Source organism: Taurulus bubalis (assembly GCF_910589615.1).
Source record: "Taurulus bubalis genome assembly, chromosome: 17".
In the NCBI taxonomy this organism is placed as follows: Eukaryota; Metazoa; Chordata; class Actinopteri; order Perciformes; family Cottidae; genus Taurulus; species Taurulus bubalis.
In genome coordinates, this window is record NC_136605.1 from 11119072 (window position 1) to 11142523 (window position 23452).

The 23452-nt window shown below is 43.7% G+C and overlaps 1 protein-coding gene across 1 annotated transcript; it reads right to left on the reverse strand.

Moving 5' to 3' along the window:
• Window positions 1–460: 460 nt before the first annotated feature.
• On the reverse strand, window positions 461–22647 carry camsap3 (calmodulin regulated spectrin-associated protein family, member 3; the record flags this gene model as incomplete). Its single annotated transcript, XM_079233811.1, has 18 exons — window positions 461–2870; window positions 2993–3111; window positions 3206–3324; window positions 3743–3827; window positions 3931–4223; window positions 4635–4759; window positions 4853–6911; window positions 6997–7069; window positions 7296–7351; window positions 7451–7493; window positions 7604–7688; window positions 7781–7920; window positions 8007–8145; window positions 8912–8944; window positions 9329–9415; window positions 9644–9784; window positions 16255–16517; window positions 22515–22647. The coding sequence occupies 18 exons, from the start codon at window positions 22645–22647 to the stop codon at window positions 2571–2573; spliced, it is 4293 nt and encodes a 1430-aa protein (XP_079089937.1). The 3' UTR covers window positions 461–2570.
• Window positions 22648–23452: the final 805 nt, after the last annotated feature.

The following is a 23452-nucleotide window of genomic DNA, read 5'->3' on the forward strand; positions in this document are numbered from 1 at the left end:
GCTTTTTATTGTTGATGATTGTTGCAAATAGTAAAACAGGCATGCACCCTTTAAAAGCCCTTACCGCTTCAAAAGTTATCTGATCCAGGATCAGCATTGAGTTTTATTTAGAAAACCTGTGTTGTTCTTTGTCGAAGAGCCCATTATGAACAATATTACCACAGCCAAACATCCCAGTCAATATAGGTTGCCGTCATTATTGTTGGACATATTTGAGATCCAAGCATGTTATTAACAGGCATAAAGCCCTCAACTGTGTAAAAACTAAATAATTGAATAAAGAAACTAATGAGTTATGAAAACCCATAACTGATTTGATTCAAGCATGTATTATTATTAACATATCAGTGTGGCTCTTTTCTGCAGCACAAACTAATGCACCCAGTCAAAATACTAATAAACAATATAGATGGGGAAATAAAAAATGGGAATGACAAAACATAGATGAAGATGATTTTAAAAGGATTTTTATTCGTCTGGTCTAGTTGCCATAGTCAATTTATGAAATTATCATACATAATGTGCTGGCACAGGTTTGATACGAGAAGAGAAAGGAAACAACATAAATGTTATGACAACTTCTATGAAATGAATGTGAGACTTACCACCTTAACCTAAAAAGACAGGAGGTAGAACCTGAAACTAAACATCAAATGCACCATCTAATGCAAACTAAATAAATACACCTCTGGGTAACGTGGGGGTTTCTAAGGAAGAATTGCACAGAATCAAAATATAGTGTTTAACTACCACATACTACTCTTTACAAACACATAAATACAAACATCCACCAACTCCATATGCACTCCTCCACATTCACTTTGAATCATTAATCTTGTTTCCTGAATGCGACTCTTAACATTAGTTTTCCCCACATTTTAACCTCATTCAAACACATTTCTCGGAGGCAATCAGTGATTTGAAAGAAGACAGCTCCACCACGGTAGCTGCTGTAGTGCTCGAGACTGCAAAGGAGCTGAAAGAGCCCGATTTCCAACAGGTTTTGTGGCAATATTTACCCGATCATAAGAAACTGCAGGGCCAAGTGGTTTTCTGAACAGCGTGGACACACTGCCAAGCAAAGTGTTTTACAATGGCGTCTTACATTCCCCCAGTTATATATGAAGGAGTCTGTGAGGGGAAGATGAGGGCTGTTACTGCCCAGAATTATCCTTCGACAAGATACCTACTGGTAATATGCAGGGGCACACAAACAGGGAGTCATATAATAGGAAACAGACTCCTAGTGACCTAAAGGATTTATTCATCCATAGACAAAAAGGTTTAAGCAATTATTAGTTGTTTGACAATTTCTTTTCATTCTCTTACACTCATTCTCATCTCAAACATACATCTCACTAATGCTTAAGCAGCAGGCTAGCTTATTCATAGCTTACAAAGGTCAACTTACTTTTTACAAATCATTGTCAAAAAAATCTAAGTCATCAGCATTCAGTATATATTAAATCAGCATTGATAATCATTTTCACACACAGCTGTATCCAAGAAATAATAAACATGGTAAAGCCCTCCTTCATGTTTCCAGTATTGTTTTTCAAGATCAGCTCAGTTAACATTTCAATTCATCACATGGTGAAAAATGAGAAAGCAAGTTAAGAGGAAAAAGTCACATGGATTTTATTCTTCCGTCAGCTCTCAAAGGCTGAAGCAATTTGTCCAGCAAAAACATGTCAAAATAGTATAAAAAAAACATCCAGATGTCTACAGCTGAAGGAGTTGGAATGGAGCGGAATGCGCAAACTACGGGGGCGCGGGCAGTTTCTTGCGCAAGTCCAATGGTAACCACAGTAGCCACCACCAGTGCAGCCCACAGAGGAACCACCCACCATGCTTTTTTTTTTCTGGTCACGACAATGCAGGGAAAACACCCTTGAATGGAATGAGTGGTTTGTGTGTACCCGACATTCTTATGAGAGCAGCATTACCTGCCATTCATTTTCACCTAAGATCTCCTCTGAGAACTGAGCCACTCGCCTTGACTGGAGAGAGGGTGAGCTCTGGAAGAAGAAGAAAGAAGAAGAAAAGGCAACAAAAGGAAAAGCAAGCAGAATTGAGAGGGGCGGGAACTACTCTGGCCCAGAATACTGTGTGGGCAAAGGCAGTGTAGCTGATCCCTCTTTTTCTTACCTAAAAGAGTTGCAAAAAATGACTCCAGGGGCAGGGTAAGGCAAGGCATGAGGAGGCAGGGTGCAAGGGAACGCATTCTTCATCCCAACAGAATCAGTCGCATTACATTTTACAATCTATGTAGACGAGGCAGAGACAATCAGAAGCCCTCAAGAGAGAAACTATTGTAACTACATTGGCTGAATGAGTGAGTGATTGGCCCTTTCTCTTGGCATGTAGAGTTGACTGAATCGCTCTCAGGGTCCATGTTGATAGCTAGCCAAAAGCCTCATCAGGCATGCTGTCCACTGCTAGTTAGTTGGATTTTGCTCAAGTATCAAGTGCCTCATTGGCCAAAATAGAGGACAAAAGGAGCTAGTCCAGCTGGGAGCTGGTTCCCTGAATGGTGACATCCCTACCCATCTTCACCCAGCTCTCTGACATTATTTAGGGGTGCCAAGCTTCTTGGGAGTTCCTGGGCGCTTTTGCCAAAAGTGGCCAGGGATGGTGAAGGCGTCAACACTCATGGACATAGTTTTGGACGGGATGGCAGTGAACTGCTTGCGGTCAGAGCTGTACTTGTAAATGGACTCAACCATCTCAGGTGCAATAATCCGAGGCCCAATACCAGTGAGCCGCACCATCTCCTCAGTTTCAGGGTTCATGGTGTAAACTGCTCTGAACTGGCAGCTGGTATCTCTGAAGAGGATGAGGAAGTGGTTGCCAGCGCTTGCCTCCATCTCCTAAAGAGGAGGAGACAGAAACAGAAAAAAAACACAAGGTGAGTACAGTAGAAATCACAGTCCCTCATAGCCGAGATAAGGTGGATCTTTTTGTTGGACTCTGACACAGCCGGATGGTTTACCTCTACAATCTTGTTTTTCTGTGGTTCATTGACCTTGCCGGCCAGGCAGCAGCGGGTGATAGCGTTATGGATGATGAACTTATTGGACTTAAAGCTCGGCTCCTTGTACAGCTTTGGGCCTGCAAGACAGAGCATTTCGTAATGTTATTAAGCAAACAAGACAATGCTTACTGGATGCATTTTCATAATCAAGTTTAGTTACATGTCACTGACCTGTATATTCTGGGATTGAGGCAGGGGAGGAAATAGTCGAGCCATTCTCCCAATCCTTCTCTCCGTTGTGAGCACTCCCTCGTTTTGGTGACATTAGCCTGGAGGGAGAGTGTGAACGGCTAGAGGGAGTAAAAAAAAAAAAAGAGTTCTGTGAGAAATATCAGGTGCACATGTTGTGTGTCATGTGTACCTTTGTCCCTGATAACACTGATAACAGCTAGCACAAAACCTTTTGTAGTTGGTACACAATCTCACACACAGACAGACAACCTTTGATACCAATATTCTGACAATATTTTATGGGAGGCAATTGGTATATTTAGATTATCAATAATAATATGTACATAATCAACAATCTAATTACTACACTGAATCATAGTTTATGAGCTCAGCTCAACTTTATGTGAAATCTATAATTTGTTTTATTTTTTCTTGTTGTAAAACTACACTGAACACTGATTTAGACTATGGGAAGCTATGCGCCTCCCACCGAGCATTTATTAAGAAAATACAAGCCATCGTCACTGTGCAGGTTACCTGGGAGACTTCCTGACAGTCAGGCCTCCAGAGTCATTAGCCATGGAGGACAGGTTCATGGTTGAGCGGGAGTACACCTTGGTGCCTAGGAGGAAGAAGAAGAAACCATATTGAGTAGATGCGAGTGGAGGAAGACGGGCATACAAAAACTGAGACCAAGGTGGGTAAAGAACATCAGAACTATTTACCCATGAACCCCCTGACAGGGCTACGAGAGAGGGCGGAGTCATCTCTGAACCCAGCCTTGGGTCTCTGCTTCTTGACACCGCGAACCGTGGTGGGTTTCTGCCTCAGCACCTTGTCCAAGTCATCCATGATTTTCAGCTGATGTCTCCTCTCGTACTCCAGCCGAGTGAAGTCTCCTCGGCGCTGAGGAGTCCCCTCCACTGATGGAGTGCGTGGTGATGGAGAGGTGCCTGGAGTCTGGGGTCCGTCCTCACTCTTGTTGCCCCAGCCTTCGATGATCATCCACTGAGGCTTGCTAAAAATACAGGAAGATACTGTGTGAAACATTGATATCGCTAGAACAATGATAACTAGAATTACTGCCTTGTTTGTGGATGTTTGTACCAAATTTGAAGAAATTCCCACAAGGAGTGGGATCTCATGTTCACTAAATTGAGGCGGATGGACTGACAGCGCAAAAACATAATGCCTTTGGCCGAGGCGTTTGCTGGCGAGAAGACTTCAAAACATAACTGGTGCTTCAGACAAATGATGACAACAGTTGGTTTCATTCAATAAACACCGGACAATAAATCCTAATCAGTTATATGCTTTAGAAATCTAGCACCAGTAATGCCCAAACATAACCAATCTTAAAATAAGATATTACATGTTACAGTCTTCATTTCGTTATGATTGCAGGTATCTGAAAAATAAGGGTTCTCACTTTGCTTCTTTTTCTTTTTCCTGCTCAAGTTTACGTCTTTTCATCTCTTCTGCTCTCTTCTGCTGTTTCTCCAGCAAAGCTGCTCTTCGCTGGGCCATTTCATCTTCCGGTCGCTCCTTTTCATCCTGATAATTAAGACAAAAATAAAAAAGGGCATGAACACACTTGACTTCCAAAACAGCATTTTGTTTGTGCATACAGTAATAATAATTGCCTACCTTGAAAAAGAAACCAACCCCTCCTTTCGGCTCTGGCTCCATCCGTTCACTCATTGAGTCGGAGAAAGCGTCCGGTAGCTGGTCGTCCTCCTCCCCATCTCCTCGCAGAGCAGACAGCGAGATCTCTATCAGGCTACTGCGTTTGCCATTCATCATCCCTGCAGTAGCATCACTCTCGAAGGAGCACTCTGATGGGGCTCCAGAGCTGCAGCCCCCATCGGCAAGCCTTTCCTTGTTTGCCAAAAGACCATGCGAGGACCCGGCCTCCAGGTCCATGCTAAATATACTATGATCGTCATTGGAGCCGACCTCTGACATTGTGTCATCTGGCCGGGGAGTAGGAGTTGGTATAGGGGTCAGTGTCGGCGTGGTGACAGGACTTGGTCCCTCATCTGTTTTGTCGGAGTCACCAAGGGAAAATGAGGACAAACTCTGGTCTTTGGATTGCCAAGGATTGGCCCGACGAAGGTGAGGGATGCGGTCCACGTTTTGAGTTGCGGTCATAACCCTTGATGTGGTTGGAAGCTTAGCGTCCGGGGAACGGCCGTGTTGGTGGTGTTTGGGGCTTTTAGGGGGCACAGATTGGGCTCTTCGATGGACTCTAGGGGATTTAGGAGGAGTGGTGTGGTTTATGAGTCTGTGGGATGGAGATGGAGAGGAGGAGGCTGAATTGACATCTCGGGTGGATTCGCGAGGTAGGCGTGAAGAAGCTGGGGTTTTAGGGCTGGGACTTACAGCTTTCTTTTTGACCAAGTGGTTCTGCTGCTCGGTCAGCCGCTGCATGTCATTTTGCAAAGAGCTAAGCGCTGCAGTCAGCTTAGATACGGCATTGTTATAGTCCCCTAGTGGAGCTACCATTTTCTCACTCTGAGTCCCAGAGCCCTTCTCTCCTGGTGTACCTGCCTTTTCTTTGGAGTGACTGACCTGTTTGTTGAGCTGAAGTCCTACTTTGACATTACCGTCCTCTTCCACTGAGGTGCGCTGTTCATTTTGTTCTTGCTGCTCTTCCTCTTCCATTCGAGCTAGTCTTTCTTCAAGTGTCAAGCGAGAGAGGTCTTCTTCTGTGGATGAGATCTGGCCATCCCCTCCTTCCCCTTGCTCCTTCTTTAACTGCAAAAAGGCACTCTTCCCCAGTCTTTGTCGGTGCTTTGCAAAAATGGCCTCAATGCGTTTCTTCTGGGCTTCAATGGCCTTGCGCTTTTCTTCAAGCCGACTTCCCAGCTCAGACATCTCATTAGTGAGTTGAGGGCTCTTGCTAGGGCTTTCTTCAGACTTTTGCGCCCATGTAGTCATCTGAGAAGAAGGAGAAGGAGAGGAAGCTGGGTCGCTGGCTTTAGGAGAATCCAAAATCTGTTTCTTTTTGCGTTCTGCAAAGTTGGTCATCTTCACACCACTATCAGAGACCTCTTTGCCATGGCCTCTGGCAGAGTGTGACCCAGCAGCTGGTGTGGTTGGAGTGGACTGGGCTTTAGGCAGGTCTTCTGATGCATCGGAGTCTACACTGCCATCTCTCAAGACCGAGTCATCATCTCGAGAACATTCAGAGGCTTTTCTAATGCGAGTGGGCTCCTTGGACTCTCCCTTGGGCCGGTACATCATTCCTGAGCGTGTAGGGGCAGAGCAGCTGATGGGTGGCAAGTTGTTATGTCTGGAACTAGCAGGGTCATCGGGAGAGTGGAGGTAGAAGCCATCAGGAGCACCATCAGGGTGTAAACGAGGCTCCATCTTGCTATCGTTGTGGATAATTTGGAGAGCCTCTTCAATGGTAGGCAGCTCTCCCGTTTCACTCGCCACTAGGCCGTTCTCCTCTGCCAACCTTGGAATACTAGGAGCCTGGGTGGCCCAAGAAGCTCTTTGTGGGCCGTTGGAGCCAGGGGGTTTGCTGAGCAAATGGCTGAGGTCTTCAGGAGGGGTGTAGGGCACCCGGGTCATATTTTGGCCTGCTGGGTTGAGTTGGTCTGAGCTCACAGAGCGAGTTATCACAGGGTTGCCCATCACGATGTCCACATCACTGTCCAGGCCAAAAGGAATGCTGAAGGATACCGCTGACAAGGGCCGGCTAAGAAGAAAAATAAGCTTGTTAGTACAATACAAATAAGTAAAACAAGACAGTGTTTCAATGGTAATGAATATATGTGCCCTACCTGAGAGGTGTTTTGCTCCATGTCTTTCCAACTCCTTCTATATGAGACATTGAGGTAGACTGAGTCAAAGATCCTGAGTACAATGGGGGACACAGACACGTAAAGGCATGCACACCACACAGGGATGCACAAATCAAGCAATACAAAAATAAGAAAAACAAGACTACTATACAACATGGAACAAAACTAAAAGACAAACAAGTATAGAGGGAAATAGGTGAACCAGATGTAAAATAGGAGAAACATATACAAAACACTTGGCTTGATGTGATGATGATAGCAAACCGTCTCAATATTACCTGACGAAGGAGAGGAGATCGGTAGGAAAGGCTTCTTGAAGATAGAAGGGGAGGTACTGTAAAGGAGGGAAAAAATATTTTTGTTCAAACAAATGCATCCAAAGAATATGCCAGACTATTACAAAAGCAAAATCATATTCAGACAGCTTCTCTACCTGCTACCACTCAAGCTACTTGGCATTACTGGTGTGGATCCATCTAACAAAAAAGAAAACACTCAATAAAGATATTGTCACAGATTCTCATTGTAATATATTACTGAGGATTGCATACCATTACACAGGACCACACAATGTGTAGACACTTACCCAGCGTGTCTATTGGCTGAACAAAGTCTGGCCTTCGTACTTCAAACCAGCTCAGCAGTTCTGCTAGGAAGCTCAGCAAATTGAGCTAAATAAAAGCAGACAGAATAAATCAGGCATTTAGAAGACAATTTTTGTCTCAACCAGTCGATTATTGATCAGGAGTTTGAATACAATTACCCGAAGCTCCTGTGGGGTGTAGAGCATGTCCTCCAGTGCCAAGTGGCAGCAGCTCTTCAGACAGCTGTCACAGAACTCATGGATGAACTGCAGGTTGTACAGGCCATCTGCTGCAGACATGGACTCCTTCATGCAAACATCTTACAGAGAGAGGAAAACAGTGTGAAACGGACATATGCATATTGAGTACTAAAAAGCTGTTCAGTGTTACGATGCTTCTTGGTACCTTCAAGTCTTAGCAGGCCAGGGCAATAGTAATGTATGACTGCAGCAACAGCACAACCACTGGACAGGTCTTTTACGTCATTCACCACTGGAAAGACGGGCTTTTGTTTGGACTGCAATTTATCCTTCCTGTAGCGGAGCTAAAAAAAAAAAGCAACAACACACAAACAAGTCAATCAAAGGTCAATCATCAGTTTGACCTTAATTGTAATTTGTTAATTTAAATAAGTAAAACATTTGACACATTCGTTAATGTTAAAACCATCATCAAAGTCAGGGTTGGATGCCCTAAAGGCTAGCCACACTGACGCATAACAGAAAATGGTAATAGATGTGTAGTATGAATGTCAGAAAAGAAATCATATACAGGTCATGCTAATACATTCACGAGAGAGCTATGGTGAACAAATGACAGATGCAATGTGAGTGACTTAATCGGAGCAGAAAGGAGGAAGGTTTTGTCAGGAGAAAGTGTGACAAATTACAATCTCAGATGGCAAGAGGGGGAGAAAAAAATGTTTCAGGTGCAACAGTAAACTACAGCACACACACACACCTCAATGTATGGAGGGACCAGCGGACTAGAAGCTGGTCTCTGTTAACCTCCATTGACATTCACACAGAAGACCAGAGAAACCAGTTGTACATGGCAGTTTCAAGGCCTGCTGGAGTACCAATTGTGATTCATGCACCACTCGTGTATCAACAAATCGTGCCACGCCCTATTGACGTTTATGCTGTGACGTGCATTTGAGATTAGGATGTGATGCACATTAGCATTCTCACACCAGCATATGGAGGGGAAAAAAACACACCTGACCATCAGATATTTGCTGATACATTTGATGAAGACACTGGAGAGATGGAGGGACAGGGGGAAGGAGCAGAGGAAAGGAAGGAACTTACAGGAACAAGTTTCCAGTACCAGCGAGTAGGACACTGTCAGAGAGGAGGAGGGACAGGAAATAGAGAAACACAAGGAAATGGAGAACAGGAGCACAAGGAGAGGTATTAACCCTGGAGTGGAAGAACTAGAAAAACTAGAGAAAGGGTTGTAATGACGGTACTTTCTTGTAATGACAAGACAACCTTGTTGACAAAGCAATGACGCAACCCTTATTTTTATTGTGTCAACCAATACTGGCTGTGCTTCCCAATCGCTAAAGGCCTCCAAGAACCAACAATTTGACCTTAATACACAGCACTTTAGGTGCCTTTTTATAGCACTGAGTGCATAATCCTCAACAGATTATCATCCGTGTCTGGTTATAATGATGTGTGACAAGAGAAAGGAATACACTGGATGTGTAATGCAATACTCACAGAGGGTTGAACAGGTTGGGGCTCTGTGAGGGCCTGAGACGTGTCATTCTGGGCTCCTTCAGTACATTCTCTTAACTTCTGGTTCAACTGAGAGCATGCCAAGACGACAAAATGGTTAACGCGCATATATCACAGATCTGCAGTATACTGTGCATTATCACCTTTGTACGCCACAGTGGGTTAAAGATTCACAGCATCTTTATTTATGTAGCTAAACAAACACTGGATCATCTACAACAGAGGTTTTGGGAAAATCTCATTCTGAACAAGTGTTCTAAATGGATACAATAAAGACGTTTCTCATTGCTTCCTTACCCCGTTAACCCAATGAAGCAGAGCATCCTCCCAGTTGGAGGCTCCGCCCAGCAACTCGGCAGAACCACACGTCTTCACGGCAGTCACCGTCTCCATAGCGCCCATGGTCATCAAGGCATCCATCACTGCCAGGTGAGCACTCTGCGCCAATCACATGGGAGGAGGAAAAGACAACATCAATCAATTACAGAAAACACAATGCTGGACACCAACACTTGTACTGCTCTAGCAGGGCCCTGCTTCCTGCAGAGCAGAGATCACATCCAACTGCTAAGGCAGTTATCATCATCCGCATCATTATTTACCAGCAGCATCCTCCAGAGGTCACCAGAAACCAACTGTGAGTCAGCAGAAACACAAACGAGACATTTCAGCATGCACACACCAGTAGTTGTGGGTGAACTTTGGACCTATGTTTGTACAATCATTAAGCCCTTAAATAAGCAATAGACTCGTATTATGATAACACGTGTGTCCTAGGACTGTCATTCCTCAGCTGCTTTACCTTTATTTGCTTTCTCTTTAGTGTGCCACCCGTCCCTTTTGCACAGGGAAATATTGCTGTATGACTCATGTGCAACAGACTACAGGATGAGGTGTTGCAACTAGATTAACAGGAAGCACAACAATTATTTCTCGGGAAGAAAAAAGGTGTTCAATGTCTTTTTTTGCAGTTTTGGCGTATTAATCTGTTTTTGTCAGACAACAGAATGGATATCAAATAGAGTCTAGATATTGTTGTTGTTTTTATACACAAATAGAAGAATTAAACTATGTCACCCAACATATTTGACGTTGCCAAGCATTTGTATCCAACAGACAAAATGTATGTCATTATAATTAAGAGACCATTAAAGAGCCCTTTCTAATGGCTAGAGCCCATTAAAATGCACCATCAACATTGTCAGCTCAGTTAGACAGAGCGCCTTAACTCTATAAACCGGTTAGCTCATTAGAAGTCGTTCTGGGTTTTAGCCACGAAACAACAACCAACAGCACTCATATGTCTGACCTCCACATTGATGTAAATGATTCAGATATTTAAACCATCTTAAGTACCTTTAATTTATAGAGGGGGTTTCTTCCTGATCAAGCACCCTTTTCATTTGTCCAGTTTTCCATTCATTTTTTTCTTTTGCAATTATTAAAAGGTAATCACATCAGCTGGTAAATAAAGTTATTTCTAGTTTTAGAACGCCTCAACAGGACCATAAGCTCATTAAGTCCGGACTAGAGTTTTCCCTATTAACATCTCCTTTGTATAAATTAAAGATATTCAACACATGATACTTCTATTTTTGTCTTTCGGCTAATTGCAACAAGCATCAATTCTGGCCAACAGAGGACATAAAACAACACATTCCTGTCATGGGGCCACTCCTTCAATCTCCAACCTTCGGTTTTGAGCCTAATCTGTGCAAATCAGTGCCTGTTCCCATTAACTACTTACAAAGGCTAGACATTCTTCCTTTAACCGCTTGTGTTGCCCCAGATAAGGGTTGGTGGCAGTCCAGCTGCGTGCATGAGCCCTGTCTGCATGTCTGCCTACTCGACCTTGAGGTAAAGTGCTGACCTGGGCAGACACGGTGCTGTGGCAGGCATGGCGGGCTATGCCAGCAAAGGCCTGTCAGATAGCATTGGTCCAGGCTCTCTGGATGTGCTGCAGTCAGTCACTGCTGTCCTGCCCTCACAACACTGTTGTCACAATGAGGGCTGCTCCTTGTGTGTCTGTGCATGACTCGTCTGTTCAGAGGAAATGTCTGCAAAAGGGGACAAATGGCTTATTCAGGGAATGGGCCTTTTCAGAGCTAACCACAATCTGATATGGATCATTAAAAGGGATTGGCAAATATTCAATAAGATCATTCATCAAGTTTCTTGTCTTCCCCTCAGCCCAAAACATGAATCCTGAGCAATTGTAAGATACTGGTTTGCATGTATGGAGAGTTCTTTCTGATGCAAACAGACAACACACTGTTGCAATGTTTGTTGTTTTTACTGTGGTAGGGTCGTACTGGGTGGCATTATATTGACCTGTATTTCCAATATTAGGGAAGGGCAAAACATTAGATTACACTTCTTCTAGTTCAACCCAACTACAACCTCATTAAAAAAAAAAACATATAGAATAACTACCAACTATGATAAAATCAATCAAAACTCAATCTGATTTTCTCTGTAAAGGTAAGACTTGGAACATAAGAAACGGACTGCTGCTAAATTGTGCCAGTTGCTGAGTTTCAAACACTCAAAGTGATTTAATGTAGTCACATATTTTTGCATTGAGCCACAAAGTGTAATCATAGGTTGAAGCTATTGTCAATGTGAAAGCAGACAAGATGAGAGGGAGAGAGAAAAAAAAGGAACTGAACAAGGAAGAATGACAGACTTAGTGAAAGTGGCCAACTTTGTTGTCATTGTGTACAATTGTTCTTCAGAGGAGAGTTTGATTCATGACAAAAAAGTGCAGAATGAAACGGGAAGAAGGGGGTTGCTCGTGGATTTCCCGCTGCAGACCCAGGAGAGCTTGCTAAGCTCAATCACAAGTCTCCCTAATGAGAGGGGAGAGAGGAGCGACCCAGCAAAGAGCCTGCCAGATCGCCATGACAACCAACCAGCTGACCCACAATGCATCTCAACACAAGCCTGACCACAGCATTGCTCCGTGCCACTGGTTTAGCACCGGCCCTCCGCTCTGAAAAATCCACCTAGCATACCGTTAGCACCCATCGAAGCAACGCAGCAGAGAGAGGAAACAGTAACGCCACATTAATTAACCCCAGACATAAAATCTTTAAGGCTCCATGCGGGACAATTGCTTGCATAATCATGTCAACAACCACTCGTACAAATAAGGCAAAGGCATCTTGTGGATCATTAAGTGAGATTATGATGAGAGCTAAATCTGATTACGTCTGAAATATGACTTAACCCCATCCCCCATCCCCGCCTGGTGCCGACTGAGGGGATCAACCAGGTCTGGGGCCCAGCAGGGGATCTTAGACTAGAAGTTCTCTCAAAGGTTATATGCACAATGATATGTATAAGAACCGTACGCATAAGCAAGGAGAACCAGTCTAGGTTAGATTTACACCAAACTTGTCTAACATACGGTAGACACGTTTTATTACGACTCCACAATAGCTTCTAATCAGTGAAGGCCCAAAGCAGAACAAATGGTGTAAAATGATGAAAAGCATTTTTGATAGTGTGCCACTTCTATTTTCAACTAAACTCCTGACTGATGCTCACTTGACCAGAAACCTGCCAACACAGCAGTATGATTTAAGACAAAGTGTCCGTGCATATCCAAAACCAACAGGGGACCGGGAAGAGGGTTAGCTGCATTATAGCTACATGACTTACTTCGTCACTGTGGGAACAAATGCTTCACCCCATCTCGACTCAATATCAGTATGTTTGAAATGGATAATTAGGATTATATTCTACCATCTCAACCAACAACAAATGTAACAAATTAGTTTGATGTTGTGAGACATGGTAGGTGCAATGGTGGTCATCTCTGGTGTGTCATCCAATCGTGGATGATGACGTTCAGTCTGCATGGGAGATTATCTCTAATCTGGGCTGGGCCACCACCAGAAGGACAGTTACCAGTAGGGCGCACGCACACGCACACACACACACACACACACACACCAAGTAGGGTATGGAGGCAGTTGGGGGTTCCTCTGCTTTGCCTCAAGGATGTGCCATCTACAAAGCTTTACTTTTATGATAACCCCAGTCTGTAAAGACACTGACGCTAGCTTGGGTTGCAGTAGAAGTTCCATTGACTTACTGTTTTACCATTTCAATATAATGTCAACGATACATCACATAATAAATATCACTCAGCGTGCGTCGGTTTACAAGACGCCGCCACTTAATATGAACTAAATCCTGAATTGTATACAATATCATACCATTAGTGATATGAATCAATAATGCATATTTTAGGTGAGACTTCTTTTCTGAGACTTCTTTTCGCCTTCTTTTCTGACCTCATTTGTCAAACACGTAGCTCACACCATTTTCTTTGTGAATATTTTAGAATCTAACTATTGACAAGAATGTATCTAGACTTTGAATGTCAAGGTCTAGATACATTCGGGGACAAACAGCAAAAGCGTCTTCATTATGTCACAGAAGCGTACAGTTTGATGTGTCTTTTTTTTTTGCCCTACTTTGACTGTAGTTTTATATAGAGCGGGTCATTGGCTCGCTGCACTGATGCTGGTCGAGCAACTCAATCCAGTACCAGCATCTCTATGGGTTAGCGTAAGCCTCCATCCCTGGATTTACAAAAGGATCCAAATTTCATAATTACTGTCAATGAACAACAAATGTTGTTATACATGTGATGTATCAATAACAAAGTTTCAGGCGTGGCAGATAAACTGGCAGTAGTGTTAACTTGTCAGGGACAAACGTGACTCGGCATACTTTTCTGTACATGCACTATATCTTATCCTCTGTTTTGACATGGATGTAATACACAGCAGCAGTGTCGCAGCAGATTGCTGCTGCTCCAAAGCCGTTTACTGGCCAAGACCCACATTGATGCTCCATCCTTCTAATGCTGCTGCAGCGTGACCCACTTTCTAAGCCTGCCACACTGTAGCTACAGTGCCAGTCAGCGTCAGACAAGCTCAGAGAGGAGCCCAGGGCCAAGCAGCGACTGGGAGGCTCATATACCAACGCATCAAAACAGACAATGCAGCATCAACCATACCAGATAAAACACAAGTTTAAAAAGGCTAGGATTTACAGCCGAGGTCGTCCATGGCCTGGCCTGAAAGCAATAAAGCATCACCCAGAACTGAGAAGCACGCAAGAAGACAGACTCTTGCACACACAAAGTACAGCAACATCATGCAGGAAAGAGGTCTGTGTCATGAGCCCCTTATTTCTGGTGCAGTAATGATGCTAGTATTTTTTTTTAAACTATTGTTCCCATTGAATGCCTTGTTGGTGCCACGGTATTAAATGGCACATCGGTCAGTGCAGGTGGTTATTGTCAGTAATCCATCTGCAGTCCTGTGCAGACTTCTAGCAGGTGGATTATATGATATATTCAATGCATAAAGCGGGTACATGTGACATGCTTTAGGCTAATGATTGATGAGATTATATCAAAAGACTAAACCAATGTACAATAGCAGCACTGAAAACTACTGAAATGGATGCAAATGATTGAAATAGATACTGAGACATTGTTAGATAATGACTTGAGGAAATAGAGGTAGCTACAGGATAAGAGTACAGGATAGGGCAAGACACTTGGTAATAATAAACAGAAAGGAAATCCCCATTAAAGCAACCTTCTCCAATCTCTCCTGAACAGCGCTCTTCCTGTACTGTGTCTTTCATCTCCGTCTGGTTCCAAAGTACAACTTTGCAACATTCATTTTTTTCATACTTTCATAGATATAGCAAAACTACACGATTGCATTAACCAACAGATAAATGCTCATATCACCAGGCTTTACTGCTAATGGTCAGATAATGTCTATATTATTTAATTTAGAAAACGTCACAAATGCATGCACACTTTTTCCAGCATACAATTAAGCTAATCATCACCAGCAGTGCTGCACCTGCTACAGTGGCCAGTAGACAGCGGCGGTGGAACAAACAACATTCACCTAAAAACAACACGATGCTCACAGATCCCTGGGGACTCTCTACTAAGATTTAAAAAAAAAAAAACAGCAGCCTGTAAATGCATGAACCAAGCTGGCCGGGGAAATGCAGTTGTATGCCACTTTGAGGAAGGTAATAATTTGTGTATAGAGGTTTTGTATCAATACTTCAAGATTAAGTTACAATGAGTCATTGTTGCGTCAGCTGAAGCAAAACGGGATTATATGTTCGGACAAACCTAAAAGCATCCCACTTCTTTCAGATTCCTAATTTGAAAATAAACTTAAATTATCTCTAAGTTTCCAGGCTTACGAATCCAGTACTATATTATGTGTGTACAACAGAGAGAGAGAGAGCGAGAGAGAGATCCATTGTCAAGGGTAAAGCGGACAAACCAGTTTCTCTTGATTTAACTCACTGGGCCAGCCCAGAGTACGCTCTCAACAGAGAGTCTTGAATTTCACAAGAACGATTTAGCCATTGTCCGGATCTGGAACACCTATTGAAGCTAGACTCTCCCTCCTTCTCACATGCCGGAATTAAAGTAGTCCTCCCTTGTGTCACCATGACTGCCCCTTGTCCTAGCAGCTGGATCCACTCATCCTCTGGGATCAGCTGGGGGGCAAAATGGGGGGGGGGGTCAGGATTGAATGAGTGGGGTCTTTTTGATGTCCTTTAATCCCTAGAATCAAAGCATAAACAAGCCCCTATATAAACAACCAAGCCCACTCGACCCCTTCTGCTTGTCTACAGACTCCTGGATAGCAGAGCATCCGGTTCCACAGGAGGAGACATTCGCTTCCTCGGGCGATAGACAAACATAAAGCAGTTTCTACCAAAACAACAATTCTGACATTTTCTTGACTCCATCCCTTCAGACCACCACCAACAACATTGCATGCCAGACTTGTGTGGTGTCATCGTCATAGGTGTTTACTGTTCCTATGACAGAACTGCAACGTTACCATTTTGATGGGTTTGTGCCGGAGGTCAGCATCGGTCACCGGTGTGTCCCGGTCTTTGGAGACCACGCCTCTCTGAGTGAGGAGCTGCAGCAGGGCGACGTTGTCTTTGGGCTGTGCCTCGGCCTCCGCGCCCCCCAGTAATAGGCTGTACGTCCGGCAGTAGAGCTCCGAGGACTGCAGGAGGCGCGTGACTGGCGGTTTAAGGTGCTCCTGCTCATACTGGTCACAGTAGAAGGGGTCACGCAGCTCGGCAGGGACACTCTCTACCAAGAGACAAAACATACAGTTAGATGGGGTCATTGAGCAGAGGCGCTTGTAGAGAACTGATTGCAAAATGTAACGAAGCACTAGGTTAATGTAAAGATGAAACTCTGGATGTTTGAAAATGTGATGAATTTTCAATGATCATCCTGAGCATGTTCTTTTGTTAATGTGGAAACCTGCTTTCTGGCAGATTAGGACCAAATACCCTTGAGCTGTAATCATATGAGTGAGTAGAGCAGAGCAAGCATCAAGGTCAGTGGGGCATGATGAGCTCAGAGGTTGGCATCTGCACATTACAAGATGCTCTGCCACTTGTTTGGAGACTACGTAAAGCTCAGAAGCAGGAATAAGCAACCCGATCAAAAACTAACAGCAAATGAGAAAACTAAAATGCAGTCTCAATTAAAGGAAACTGTAGTTAAGCAATATGTAGCACTCACTATTAGTAACTCGATGAAGATGTTTAAAGAATCTGTTCAAACTGGTCTTTCTGTACACAACAAACATAAGTCTCAACCATACGCTAGACACACCCTCTGTGAAACTGGTTTCTCTGCATCCAGAGCATCACACTCAACAGCCTGTATATCTCTGTGCAAACATACAGGAATAAGTGTTAAAGGGAAATTAAAAAAAAAGTTGTCAAGTTGTCTGAAAAGAGAAAGGAGAAACTTATGAGAGTCTACGAATGTGCCTCACAGAAAACGAAGGGGTTATTTCAAGGGAGGCGTCACTAGGTTGCTGTATCATTATAAAGTCATGTAATGGATCCAGACATCAGCCAACAAAACAAAACGCCCAGCTTCAAAGATTTGACAATGCTGTGTTCTCCGTCTCTCTCTCTGAGGACTATTGTTGTCGGACAATATTGTCAGTCGTGCCACATGGTTTATTTTGTTGTAAATAAGCTCCTGGTAGCCAGAACTACAATGCTCACTTTACTGCTGTATTCACTGTGACATGCCCACCAAAATGCACACCTTTAGCCTTGGTCCCATGTACATAATACATGTGAAAGAAAGAAAAAAAACTTCCCCAGAAGGCAAAGCAGGATGCAAATGCCACAACTGAGTGAAATATGAGAGATCGATATGAGCTTGATTTCCCTATGAGACAGTCTAGCCATGAACAATGACTTAGTGTCACAGAAACAAACGTGCGGTGGTGTATCCATACACAATTTTCCAAAACTGCACATTAAAAAAAGAAATAGCAACAATCAAAAGAGAGCACACACAACTGATGTTAAATAACTAAAAGGGAATAGAAGGTAATACAAAGAATGACCAGTTGGCAGCCTTAAGCGTCATCAAGCCCAAACCAAAAGGACTGCGCTACAGCAACAGCCTCTGTCACTTTCACAGGTCATGGGATCAGTGCTTATTATATATTCTAAGTAAAGAGGCAGAAGTCAATTGTGGGCAAAGTTTATTCACACGTTACCGCATTATCATGGAGGGTGAGCAGGGAGACAAAGTGGAGAGGTTCAAGGAAGCATACCGAGAAGATTTTGACCAAGAGACTTAATCCAAACCACCTGCAGGTGTTCTGTACTGCAGCTGACCTCTTCCCCTCCTGAGCAAGAGGAAAACAAACTGAGAATGTATCTACAGCTGTGCCACATTGATGTTATTATCATCATCACAATAAAAACCTAACTGAGAAAGACAACAGCACCATTTCAGTGATGAGTTGGTGTGTAAAACTGTCAGTAAAAATCTAAATAAGGCGTTAAAAAGTATAGTGGGATTATTGATGCAGCTTTGCCATCATGGCTGCAACAGTTCAGCTGTGTTTCCTATCGGTCCTGACTCCTGACCAGCATTGCTTGATGGCCTGCTGATAACAGGAGCCATGTGTCCTTCCGCTTCATTGACTGACTGAGCTCATGTGCTGGTCGTGTCACAGAGCAGCATAAACGTATCCAAACAAAAAGGCTGGTGAAAGTCAGCCACAGCTGAAACCAAGCTGGATCCTTTGGGTACAAGGGTTAGACAACACCCCGCCACGCATTCCTTCTCCCTTTACATTTAAGTGGAACAATCAGCATTGGATTGCAAGAAGGTTGTAACTGTAAACATTAAGCAACCCTCTCTATTAATAACACGGCACACCAGTTTGCAAAAGCTGCTGGATCTGACATTCTAAACTAACATGGCCGCTTACTGGAACCCTGACACCGATTCAATAATTCATAAGCGCTTAGATATGCAGAAGTGTGCAAGGTAAGCATACAGACAGGAAGTTTAAGATCAGACATACCCAACCCCCCATACCCCTGTCATGTTTAGGCATCAGAGAATGCATTCCTGCCCAATCAAGAAATCCCATTTAGTGACAATTTGGTTCCTTACTATGCTGCTTCAGGAGAACCTTTTACAAAATGATTCACTCAGCATTACACGTTTTGAGGAGGTGGTTGCCTGTGACTTCCAAATCCTCCTTGGGGAACTGAGCTAAAAACACCCTCATCACGTGGTGGAAAGGATCCAACACAGATGACAATCGACTCTCATACAACAAAGCAGGTTCTGTTTTATAGCCCTAAAATCATGAAGTAATGAGGGGGGCTATGTTAACACCCTAACCGACACGTAACCACAAGTTCTGAGTGAAATGCTAATGCCAACACAAACACTACAGCTTAGACATCTCAGACAAGACTGGAAGAGATGATGCATTTATCAGATCTATGGATCATCTTCTGGCTCGAAGGAATATCAAAAATACTCAATAAACTTGAATTGCATTGCTGATGAATCAGCCGTTTTATTCCCTTGGTCAATCGCTAAAACGGACACATATGCATGGACGCAAATCATGGACTCATGAATAATAAATTAATCAATAACCACCAGCTGATATGTGCTCAGAAGCTAGAAGCACTCTTCCAGCACTAGACACGAGGCGTCTCCCAACTCCCTACACAAGCACGGATCAACCTGCCACGGATATGCCGCCCCTAACAGCCCTCTGTATCCTGTACCACATCATCACTGACAGTGCTCGAGTACGACATCAGAAACATCCGCTTTAAATTGCATTAAAGGGCCAGAGTACACAGACGCACACCCTATAGAAGGAGAGTCTGATTACATTACGGGTGCTTGAGAGACCAACAGGACCACATAGGATGACAGAGTAACAAAGTGGGCAGGATGCATCTGCCTTTGGGAAGTGTCCTCAAGGTAGACACCAACTACCAACCAGATCTGTGTATAATGCTCTGTAGCGTATTCCCTGTGGGAAGGTGTAAATGACTTCTCTATCAATAAAGTATCACATTATCCTGAAACACACTGCAATTCAGTAACTGAGTCTGGAAGAGTTGTATAACGTGAACCAATAGGATTTATTACATCTTGAGTAAACACAAATGGCAAGGTAACATCCTCCTCAGGTCCTTGTCCCTTGCTGACTCACCCTAGTTACAAAGATTGTGAGAAGATGAGTACTACTTCATAAGTGATCCTAGCAGCTTGTATCTAGGTGGAGCTAACATGTTAAAGAAACACACGTTTTGAAACATGCAGGTACACGTGGTTTGGTTTCACTGGCCCCAAAAAAAAAACAAAGAGACTGATGAGCAAAACCGTTTCAGAAGTGGAAATTAAGTTATTAACTGAATTAAAAAGCATTGGACATCGGCCATTTGCATACATCATCCCTATAATCATATTAACTAGTTTCTCCCAAGCCTGCAAGTTTGGTCTCATTCCAAAGTAAAAGGTACAAACGTTTGAGTCACCCTTAAGTGATTAATCTGTCACAACAACTTCAAGGGCAGATCAGACATTTCCACCGTGCCCAACTTCTTTCACCTTGATGGAAAACAATATGCATAAACGACATGTCAAGGCATTACAAAAGATAATAAGACACTGTCTCTGTGTCTGGGTACTTAGCACCCACGATGCAACTCTAGCGCATTAGAGCAAGTAATGAGATTTTACGCTGGTTATGATGTTATTATGAAAGTCCAAACATAATGTTACTAGGTGGATCAAACAGCCTATAGGGAACACCCACATTGTGTGTGGTCTATTGCTGGAGCAAAGAATTGTGGGGATAAGATCTCCTTTCCTCTCAAAAAGGATGCTTCTGCTTGAGGAGACAGGAAAATAATTGCAGAAGCTCTTTTCTTTAGCATTTAGAGTAACCGTTCATCTTAGGCAATGTTGTAAATTTATATTTGTATAGTTTTTGGAGATAGTTAACTTTACACCATGGGTGTAATAGTGGTGAAGATGAGGCCTACAATATTCTAGTGACTGTGTTCAATATTGTGTTCTGTGCACTGTGTTTTTTCTGGGGGGGTGGGCTCATGTTAGCATAGGTATTCCAGTCAAAGCCAAGCCTATAAGCAGCTTTCAGATTAGCGTGATTGCACATTAATTCATTTTAGGGTAACCTATATAAAGACAAGAGATTGTTTTTAATTTAATTTGTTACATAATTCGGCACTTACAAGTTCCCATTAAAAGCTACTGTCCAACCTTAGCGTTCCTCTATCTAAATAAAGATATGCGATGGATACAGTGTGCTGTCCACGTGAAAGACCCAGAGATTAAAAATAACGCCTATTGTTATCGTGAGGTTAATTGACCTGGAAGAGCTGAGGACCAGATGACCTGTTCTGGCTCCTGCTGTGCTATCTGTTGTTCTACCCAGCTGAGTTTTTGGGAGGGGACTAGATGATGTCATCTCGACTTAGCAGAAATGTTCCTCATGTTCCTGTATCTCAGCATGGAGGGTGACTTTGACCAGAGGGCGTGGTTGAGGTGCTCAACAGAGCACACAGAGGCAGCAGCATGTGGACCTGGACACAAGGCCGGCCTGGGATTGTGTAAAACGCAAGTCATGTTGTCAAAGTAGGAGAGAGGAAACCTCACACCTCCTTCTGGCTGAAGCTGAGTCTGTGATTAAAAACCTTGACTATTAACCTCCAACTGAGTATTTATTTACATGCACATCCCAGGAATTAGAATGTGCTTTTATACTGTCTTTCATTTTCGTAAACATAGCCAGATACTAGAGGACAACCCGTCCAAGGCAATCATTAGACTACTGTGTGTACTCCAAATGAAACAAAGGAGCATGTCACCGTGCCTTTCCCAAACAGTACTGTTTAGGTGTCTTCTTTGAGGAGAGCTAATCTTGGTCAGATAGTGCTCTAAAACAAAGAGACTTATTATCACCTCAGGGTCAAAAGCTGGCGCTGTTCTACGCCTCGTCTACAGAAAACCGGAGGCAACTCCATGTCTTATGATACGTGTGACCTACGCAACACTATTATGTTCTTAGGTGGGTGCGTTTTGCATCCCAGTGGCTGGCTGCTTTCTCACAAGCGCATTTAATGTATTTATTATGAGGTTTGTTGACTGAGAATATAAGAAACCCACTGACAAACTGCTCCGGTATGTCACTCTTTACACTAAGTGAACAATGAGCCATGTGCACGCAGTTATTTGATCCTGAATATGAATTGCACTAGAAACCCGTGTTCACATTGGCTTCACGGGGGCTGTCCACACAGAGAGTGGAGCACGGTACTGAAACCCATCATCATGTGCTTTGTGCAACCAGATTAAAAACATATACCCAGCAGCCTGCAATGTGTGACTGGAGCCTTGTGGCTAGAAATTAGTTAGCGTGATAAGGCCTAGGGAGGAGGCCCGGTCCTCTGACTCACACACAGTTTACCTACTAAAAATGTGACCACTCACTGAGTGAGAACAAATGACATGTGTCAGAGTCACAAGAATGCGCACCGTGCATGGTCTCCCTTTCATGTGCTGCTCTTTGTGCTGAAAACCGCTGAGCTATACACACACACATACATATACACACTCTAGTTCCCCTACGTGCATGTGCGTTTCGCTACACTGCTGAGCAGAATATAAATATTGATAGTCAACAGAAGGATAGTGGTCTTTGCATGACTTCTCGGATTAATATTGACACTCAGCAGGCCCGCAGCCTGAACTGAAACCTACCTGCACTGCCGTAGGACTTTGCCAACAGCCATCCGACACTTGCGCATATTTTTGCTTTAGTGCAGTCATACAAATCCAATGGCTTTATGTCTGGGACCACAAAAGTCTTCCTCACGGTAGGGGAGTCCACCATAGCGAGTCTGCGCAAAAACACGTGAAGCGGTGCTGGAAACACACACACCAACACAAAAAAAAAAGCGACTATACAGAACAAGAATAAGAATATTCAAGCATTTGCTGAGTATTCCACACGACCGGGGCTGGGGATACAAATGTGGGTTAATGTTTTGTCGGGAAAATATCCGCCGCGGAGCTGCTTCCAAGCCAGTTGATGTCCTTTTCTGTGAGGTTTCGTGGGCGTAATCCCCGTTAAATCCTTCCTCACGACCGAGCAACAGCCCGATCCGCCGGGATGTTGGAGGAAAACGGACTATTCCCCTCGTTTTTGCCCTTCTTCGTCCGCATTGCTGTGTACTCCTCCGTTCACTGTGCGCAGCTCCATTGAGCCCGATGACTGACTACCAGGTGCTCCACACCGGCATCACTCACTCATCTCCCCGTCCAATAGGAAATGAGCTCGCGCAATGAGGGCGGGATCTCGCTGTGTGAACGCAGGCAGCAGGTGGAGGTGGACGTATGTGACGTTTTGCTACAGGTTCATCTGCCGGCAAACACAGCCAGGTGAACGCCTGACCGGACACCTTCTGACTGCTTAAAGTGACCTAATAATGCAAATATGACTGTGACCCTCTCGTAAAGGGCGGATTTGAATACGTTTGTATATAAAAGACAAGATATATAAAGTGTAAGTAGCTATGCCACAATGTAAAAATACTCCACAGGGAAAGTCCTGGATTGCTAGCACCTGTGTGGGTATGCAGGGCCTTTACCCTATATATGTAATGATGCATCTTTTCAAAAGTTGATGTCATGTGTTG